Here is an 8,672-nt window from a genome sequence, read left to right on the forward strand (position 1 = left end):
ACCAAGCTTTCGTTCTTTATTTTCGTTGGACATGCAAGTGCACTTCCAGAGGTCGTCCAGGCGTCGTACGGCATTCCGGTTGCCTCCCGGGTGCTTGGCGACTGCGGGTGGTGCGACCAGGATCTGATCATGGCCATGGTCTTGAGCATTGACAGCAGCTGCCGCCACGTACGGCACTCGCTTCCAGAGTGTGCTTTTATTCGTGCGGGACATCCGTGCATTGCATGCATGAATGGTATGATATGATATGCGAGGGGCTGGAGAGAATTCGCAGCCGTTTTCGCCAAAAAGAATCAACGCGAAGCGAGTTGTTTGGGCGTTGTGCAAGTATGACTGAATTCCGTTCCTATATGGCTGGTGTGCGGCGACCTGCTGCTGCTGGCTCGCTCCGCCGGTGGGTCCTTTGTGTACGACACATAATACAGCATACTACTTACTGTTCATACTGTTGTGCATGTTAACGGCGCCATGGCAGCCGATCCAATCGACCCGACCGGGGGGGGGGGCCGCTGCAAGTCCTGCTGTTCTATGGACAACCCAACAATAGTTTACACGTGCACCTTATACAAGAAACAATCATTTGTTGGGACGAAAAATTTATTTATTATTCGTACAAAGTTTATGCGCCCGAACGCATTATTCTCCCGGCTGGCTCAGGTACATGCTGACACTCCTGCATTACTAGTGTGTGATGTGCATGGGGCTGTTTTTTTTCGGGGGGACGTTAACCCTTCCTCTCAGAGTCTCAGAGCCGCAGTGGATGGGAGCTACTGCCCGTTCGATAAGTAAGGGAGTCCCGTTGCTGCCCTCCTCGCTCCCGTGCTCGCTATGGCGGCACCTGCCTTAGGGCGGGGGCCTCGAGCACACCGGGAGCGATTCGGTTGCCTGGTGCGTCCCCCGGCAAGTAGACAACCGTAAGTGTGCGTAAGGCCACGTCGCCCCGCCGTCATTCGGTCATTAGAGAGAGAGAGAGCGATCATGTGTGTATGTGTGCGTAGAGGAGTTTAGGTACGAAAAGTGCTTGCTGATTGCCGGACGAGGGACAAAGTGCGGAGCGGTGGACCTGCTGACTGGTCGTTGTTGATTTTGGTGAGAGCGCGGCTGCGGTAGCGTGCTGGAGAGCGCGGGGCTGCGGTGTAGCGTGGAGTGGTGTGTGTAGCTTGGAGTGGGGAAACTGGAGATGCGGACTGATGCCGGCGGCGTAGCTAGCTGGCGAGCGTGCCTTTGACTTGACGTTGGCGGATCAGAACTGTTGCAGCACAAACTGTTGCAGCACATACATTATCTTGTGGCTGCCCTTTGGATGTGTCGTACTATATCGGCCGCCCGCCCGCAGTCAGGATGGCCAGCAGCTGCCGCTGCCGCTGCTGGCTGACTGGTGGTGTCCGTGCAAAGATACATCCGCGATGGCCGTACACCAGCCGTACACCGGTCAATGAGCGTACGAAGACCTCCTACACAGGACAAGTAACAGTTACAACTTGAAATTTAAGTTGCCATACATTCGCCCATGCATGTTTGGCTGATGCCTTTTCGACACCAGTTACAACAACTTCTACGGCGGCGGCTCAAAGGAATCTCAATAGATCTGGCGGCAGTGACCCACATCTTGATCATGAGCACCGCAGGCGGAACAGCACGCAACGTACGCAAACTGCCTCGCAATGCTGCGCCAATGCAGCGGCGTGCAGCGGACGGGCCCAGATAGTGCGGCAAGTTGCAACCCCGGCAACCCCCGCACCCCCAACACAACATAAGACCCTCCTAGCTATACCCCTACTCGACAGACACGGTAGCGGCTTTCGCTGTGGTTGGCGAGATCTGACCATGCACGTCCGCATGTCCGCATGCCACACCACATACATCGTCATAGTTACGTCGGTAGAAGAGCAGCATTTGCAACTCGTTAATGGCAAGTGGTGGATTAACCTCAATCGATCCGCAGCTTTCATATACCAGCATGTCCTCCCATTTGCAATCTCACATCCAGCCACTCCACACAAAGTAATGAAAGGAAATGAAGCGGAAATTGTATATCGTCGGAAGTCATAAGCACAAAGATAGCCCATCTACCGGCCTGCACACTTATGCGTGCAGGGATGCAGCGGCGGTGAATGCGGCAGGTGGTGAAACACCCTATGCGCGATACTCAAAGCGATTGGCCGCGCCCGGCGATAAAAACGGGCACCGACTGGGCTTCGTGTTGCTCGGGCCCCCAATAGCCACCACCGCAGCGCAGGTGCGAGGGTGCAGATGCGCCCCTCACCATCTGCCGCCACCCCCTGCCGCAGCGAGAGGAGCCCAGGCAGGAGGGCTAGATAGGCTGTGCGGGGCAGCAGCTGGTAGCTGAAGAAAGGAGATAGAATACTTAGCTCGTTTCGTCATCACAACCGAAATCGATGATAACAACATCCAGTGCAAACGTGACCAAATGTGGAAGATAACAGGCAAATGCTTGCCAGGCATGGGATAAGAGACGAAGACCTCGCCGCAAAAACGGCGGCCAAATAGCAGTGGTGCAACAGATGCCCAAGAGTCAAGAAGCGGGACCAACGAAGAAAGAATGGATGGGATGCGAGTTCTCCCCGAATGGAAAAAAATGAGGGGAAAAATTATGGTGATGCAGTGGTTGCATGCAAAGTAAGGATAATAAATGTTTTCCGTCTTCACACCGCCACATACTGATTACCCTGTGCCCTAGCTACCACTGGCATGTGCTTAGAGCCCCCTGGGGCCACTTGGCGCGTCAGCCAGTCGACCGCTGATGGTGCCAGAATCCACAAGGAGTGGAGTGACGGGACCCCGGCTGCAGGGGCTGCGAGTGTCGGTATTCCATATCAGCAGGCTGCTGGTTATTTAGCCTGCAGGTGGTTAGCCAGGTGGTTAGCCAGGTGGTTAGCTAGGGCCAACTACCAACTACCGCCGCCCGACCTCTGCCTCCTCTCGACAAATCAATGCATAACATCAAGATAACTGGATCCTAATCGGAAAACAGAAAAGTCGAGCGGAAAAAATCTCAAGAAGCATTTCTACCGCACATGGTATGGGTACTACGTGAAAATTTCGTCATGGTCAAAGGGGATAAAAGCGCACATGGCGGTGATCACATATACGGTGGTACAGACTAGAAAAATATGACAATCGTCCAACAAGGACAAAGCCTACTAGTACAGAGACAAAAGATGTGCTGTGCATCTCGCACGGGGTGCATCCCATCGTCACGACGCAGGGCACCAACCACTTGATGCCCGGAATGAGGGGACGATGCGGCGTATTCCATTAGCGCACAGACCCCCACGACGCGCGAACGGAAAGGATGCGCGGAGTGAAGGCGATGTTCATTGCATGGCATGGCATGGCATGGCATGGGAAAAGAAGAAAGACATTATCAACAGCAACCCAATAAGCCGCTGTAAACCGCCGATGATGACTTGCTTGCTTAAGCACCACATATACACATATACACATATACACACATGCACACACATGCATGAATGCATGAATGCATGAAAATGCGTGCGCATACATACATACATACGGATATTTAGAAAATCAGAACAGTGATGAAAACTATGGTGGTGACAGCAATGCTGATGCGCCTGATGGGCGCCGAAAAATTGTTGATTGACCCGATCGTCCCTTCGCTCACTCATTCGCTCCAGACGTACGGCACCCAGCCGCTATACGCAAGAAGTGGCTTGCATGTTGGGTTCAGCAGCCGCATGGGGCTGCCAGCGCCACCAAGAATGCATGATGATGTCTCCCGACCATGATGATGATGACGACGGCAACACCACGCAATGAACGAACTTGCAACCCCAAAATTCAACCCAGCAGCACAAAGCACCACCTCCCCATTAGGTGTCTGAAAGTGGCGACCTCCGGTCTCACGACACGGGTTGTTGGAATTCAGTTCTCCACAATTTATTTACTCAATAATTTAAAGAGGTCGTCGGCGTAGCTCGGTAGATGCGAGGGCAGTAAGGGACGGCACGCGGAAGAGGTAAACAAATCGGACCGCACCCGAGAGGATGCAACCGAGCAAATCACACAGCCGCGCATCCATCAGCCCGTGGGCGCGATCCCTGACGCCGAGGTGTGTGTCTCATATGGCCGCATCCACGAACAGCTCCCTTCAACACACATATACATACATATGTACATATATACACACCGCATACGTGCTATGTGTATATGCACGTAGTGAGGCGAGATACTGCTGGTGAGGCCAACCAAATACGACTTTTCCGCTTCTAAAAGGGTTGGGAATGGAGACCCTCAGGCACTCATGTACTCCGTGCAGATGTCTCAACCCCACATGGCCACAATGTATCCGATTGGTCAACCAACCAGCCAACCGACCAACCAACAAGCCAACCGACCAACCGACCAGCCAACCGACCAACCGACCGACCCTATCCGCCCCACTGGTGAGTTGGCGGCTTGAGGTTACAGACACCGACCTGGCGGCTACCCAGCTAGCCAGCTAGCCAGCTAGCCAGCTGGGGGTCCAACACTCCGTTGTCATTATTATTATCGAGATGTCCAACACAACGGTTTGACTGCTTGCCGGCAAGTTCGTTCCAATCGAGCGACAGGCAGGGGGCTCTCCCTCCCCAACCCACCTATCCGGACACACGTGCGCGCACTCAACCTCCAACCAGCGGACAACTCAGCTACCTCCCCTCCATTCAGTAGTTCTCATCAATTCTCCCCCACTCCCCAACCCCCCACTCCCCAACCCCCCACTCCCCAACCCCCCACTCCCCAACCCCCCACTCCCCAACCAGCCTGGCCCCCCTCTGAGCCCACGGCCGCAGCAGCAGCGCGGAGGTAGGCGACCCAGTCGCACTGTCCCCTCAAGCGCCTGCGGCGCTCCACCTCAGATCAGAGCTATGCGCTGCCACACTTTCTACCCGGCCAGTGAGCCAGCTCACCTCCCAGCAGCTCTCAGGCGACTCCGAGGGGGGGGATCAGCTCCTAGGACAGGGCCCCACGTCGCCCTGCCGGTGGCCTGCGGGCGGCTCACCAGCGAAGGGAGGCACCTCGGACCCCTCCTCAAGCAGCGTGGAGATGATGGCTCCCAGGGCGCGCAGCCGTTGAAGCCGCTCGCCCACCTCCTCCACTGCTGCTGCGGCGGCGGTAGCGGCTGCAGCGGCGGCTTCGGCAGCAGCAGCGCCCGCAGCGCCCGCGGCCTTGACGCCGGGGGCCGCGGCTACATCATCATCGTCATCATCGGTGGATTCGCTGCTGCCGTCGCCTGTGGAAGCCGCTGCCGCTGTCGCTGCGGCGGCCGCAGCCGCCGCCGCCGCCGCTGCTGCTGCTGCTGCAGCGGTCGCCGCCGCCATGGGCGTGAGCCGCACCAGTTGTGAATTCCGCGGCTCACCGGCAGCAGCAGTAGCAGCGTCAGCGGCGGCGTCGGAGACGGCGTCGGAGGCGGTGCCGGCGGCTGTGCCACCAGCAGCCGCAGCGGGGTTGGGACCTCTAATCCCAGCTTTGGCTTTGGCGCCAGCGGTGCCGCTGCCTGCCGCGGCGACCGTGATGGCCGCCGCGGCGGCCGTGAGCTGGGCGGTCAGTATCTTCTGGGCCCCCTCCAGCGCCGCCAGGTCGGGCTGCTCCTGGCCCGCAAAGTCCTTGGCGGTGGGCAGTGAGTCCATTGAGGAGATGTGTATACCCGCAGCCGCAGCGGCCCCAACCAGCGTGAACTTGGGCGCCCCGCCGTCCGCCTCCTCCTGCTGGCCCTCCCTGGGGTTATCGGGGCCCTGCTGGGCCCCACTGCCGGGGTCGGACTCGGGCTTGGCGGAGCCGGGCCCTGGGGTGGCTCCGGGGCCCTCATGGCTGTCGGTGTCCAGGGAGGGTGAGGTGGTGAGGGAGGGGTCCTGGGTGCCGCCGTACGCCAGACCCACCACCTGACGTACCCGGACCCTCTCCTCCTGTGGGGGGTTTGCGGGGGTGGGACAGTGGTGTGTGTGTGTGTGGAGAGTCAAGGGAGGGTGCGGCAGGGCATGTGCGCACTCGGTAAAGGCCGACACCGGTTCCACTGAGGTGCTTCCCAACGGCCCTGAGGCGCCCACATCAGGACATGGATGCGTGCAAGTTGTTGGGTGGCCTTGAGGGTGAGGGCTGGAGGGTGAGGGCTGGAGGGTGAGGGTGTGAGAGGGGTGGTTGCAGTGCGAGCTGGGTGACCGAGCTGGCAGAGCAAGGGGCGGTCCCTCGGGGGGGAGACCTCACGGCGGGACCCGCACCAAGGGGGGGAGGAGGGAGGGGGGGGGGGAGGGAGGGGAGACAAGAGTGGCCGCCAGACAGGGCGGTCAGTCCGGGGGAGAGGAGGCCCTGCTGTTCTCGCCCGCTCCGTTCCAATGCGGGCCCCTGATGCTCCCATGGTGCACACGTCCCTGTCCGAATTGCAACCGCAAACACAGGGCCACAGACATAGAGGTTCCACAGCCCATAATCACCCCGCACAAGGAACCCGACAACACCTCCACCCCCACCCCCACCCCCTCCGGGCCCACCTGCAGCCAGGCCTCCCTCACTGACTGCATGGCGCGCAGGAAGCGCAGCCGCTTGAATGCCGCCCTCTGACCAGGTGACCAGCCGGGCAGCGCCGAGGCAAAAGCAACAGCAGCAGCAGCAGCAGCCCCGCTGCCGCCTGCTGCTGCTGCCGCTGCTCCTGCAGGTGCGGGTGCGGGTGCCGCTCCCCCTCTGCTTGTAACCTGCCCCAGGGCAGCCGCCCAGCTGACCTTCCGCGGCGTGAGGAGGCTCTGGATGTCGTCACCGCGCTGAAGGCTCGGAGGGTGGGGGGGGGCGGAGGCGGGGAGGGAGGGCAACAAGCAAAGGAAAGAGGGTCAGCGAGCGCCCGGGACCCGGGAGGGCCCCAAGCAGGGAAAGGACTCTCGCAGCTGCGTCATCCGCTTCCTGAGGGGTGCGAAGCGACAGCAACACTCCCATCCCCCACCCCCACCCCCACCCCCGACTCCTACAGGGTCCCGGTAGACCTGCACCGCCCCCCGGAGCCCTCCGCCCTCCCCCAGGGGCCCCCAGCATCACCACCAAATGCCACTGCTGACCGCTTTCGCCCCTTTCCTGGCCCCCCCGTTCAACCATCCACCCCCTTCTTCCCCTCACTCCCCGCGCTCCCCGCTGCTACGCACCTCCACCGCCGGAGACAAGGTGGGAATGTCCGGCACCCAGCCGCGACGGATGAGGGCCACAGCCCCCTCCACAGTCGGAAGGGACTCCCTGGCCTCAGCGGCGGCGGCGGCGGCGGCGGCTTGGGCGGCCGCGGAAGCGAAGCGGCCGGGGGAGCCCCCATTGCCGCGACTCTTGTTGGAGTGGGCAGTGGCGCGGTAGAACGAGGTGTTGGCGGCGGGTGCGGCCGCCTCAGCATGGCGGATGCCCCCATCGCTGCCGTACACGACTCGAAGGTACTGCCGTATACATTCGTCGTTACAATCTTGTACGGTGGACTTCAGTACGGCGGCAAGCAGCGATGGCGGTACGAAGTGCACGCGGGCCTTGCTCGCTGTGTCGACCAGGGCGTCCTCGATAGCCTGGCGGTGCGCCCGGCCCCACCCGGCCCCGGGGGCCCATGGCGGCGTTGGGATAGGGGTCGGGGTCGGGGGACCCGCGGGAAGGGGGGCGGCGGCGGCGGAAGGTTCACGTCAGATACGTGCCAGCCAACTGAAGCAGCACTTCGAATCGAGCTGGGGGTTGTGGGCGATAGGGCGAGGGCGCGGCAGGAGCAGCAAGAGCAGGAGCAACTCACCCCACCCCTCCCCTTCCAACTGCACACACACACACACCCAATCGCCCCCTCCCCCCCCCACCTGCAGCGCCTCCAGCCGTTCCTCGATATGCTGCGTGCGTATGGTCTCCGCGAACACCCCCTGGTTGAGATCCCGGTCGGCGTCGAACAGCCGCCGGTACATGATGGTCTCGGAGCCCGACCACTCAGTGTCCAGAGCCTCCAGCAGCTAGGGGAGGGGGGCCCCAGGAGGGGGGAGGGGGGAGCGGGGGGAGGGGGGAGGGGGGGGAGCGCGTTGAAACGCGCGGAGAGGGGATGTGGAGGGAAGGCCATGATATGGCGGGTAGGGAGCGGGACGAGCAATTAGTAAAATATGAAAACGTACACCATTATTGAGAGGCTATGAAATCCCTGGCATAGCGGCCATGTCACTGTTCCCGGGTGCTGGGTGGAAACGGGTCTGGGCAGGGGCCCCGCGCGCAGGCGGGGCGCAAGAGGGCCACTTCCCGCACTCACCTCTTCAAAGCGGGCCCGGCTCTTGTACGGAAAGAAACCCTGCCGCCGCCGCCGCCGCCGGGGAGAGCAGGGTTACATGCGCATTAGGAATTGTTGCGGGGGTCGCGGGGGGGGGGTAGGCGGCGTTGGGTTAGCGGACGAGGGTGACCCAATCAATGCCTACCGGCACCCGGTCCCCCTGGCGGACACGGCGCTCAGAAAACACTGCAGGGGCCAGCAACTGCCGTACAAGACCGCGGGGACACCCCCGGTGGCGACCTACCTACCGCAGTAACGCCCTCCAACCTGAAAGGCCCTGCAGGTGTACGGAAGAAAACAAACCAGGGACACAACACCGTTCTCTCCCCCCCCCGTCCTTCCCCACCACACCGGCCACTTTCTTTCTTCCACCTGCTTCCCCCTGGCCCCC

General features: G+C 60.9%; 1 protein-coding gene across 1 annotated transcript in view; it reads right to left on the reverse strand.

Annotated features, from left to right (window-relative positions):
* Positions 1-1,004: 1,004 nt before the first annotated feature.
* VOLCADRAFT_98724 (uncharacterized protein) overlaps positions 1,005-8,672 on the reverse strand; it is a gene marked incomplete at both ends in the record, with an annotated part of 21,847 nt that continues 14,179 nt past the window's right edge. The window contains 11 exons of the mRNA XM_002957600.1: positions 1,005-1,129; positions 2,267-2,323; positions 5,030-5,131; positions 5,459-5,838; positions 5,919-5,933; positions 6,016-6,137; positions 6,516-6,782; positions 7,155-7,553; positions 7,830-7,976; positions 8,264-8,302; positions 8,530-8,558. Coding sequence (XP_002957646.1) covers positions 1,005-1,129; positions 2,267-2,323; positions 5,030-5,131; positions 5,459-5,838; positions 5,919-5,933; positions 6,016-6,137; positions 6,516-6,782; positions 7,155-7,553; positions 7,830-7,976; positions 8,264-8,302; positions 8,530-8,558 — 1,682 coding nt within the window. The remainder of the gene's footprint in view (positions 1,130-2,266; positions 2,324-5,029; positions 5,132-5,458; positions 5,839-5,918; positions 5,934-6,015; positions 6,138-6,515; positions 6,783-7,154; positions 7,554-7,829; positions 7,977-8,263; positions 8,303-8,529; positions 8,559-8,672) is intronic.

This window comes from Volvox carteri (assembly GCF_000143455.1).
Source record: "Volvox carteri f. nagariensis unplaced genomic scaffold VOLCAscaffold_76, whole genome shotgun sequence".
In the NCBI taxonomy this organism is placed as follows: domain Eukaryota; kingdom Viridiplantae; phylum Chlorophyta; class Chlorophyceae; order Chlamydomonadales; family Volvocaceae; genus Volvox; species Volvox carteri.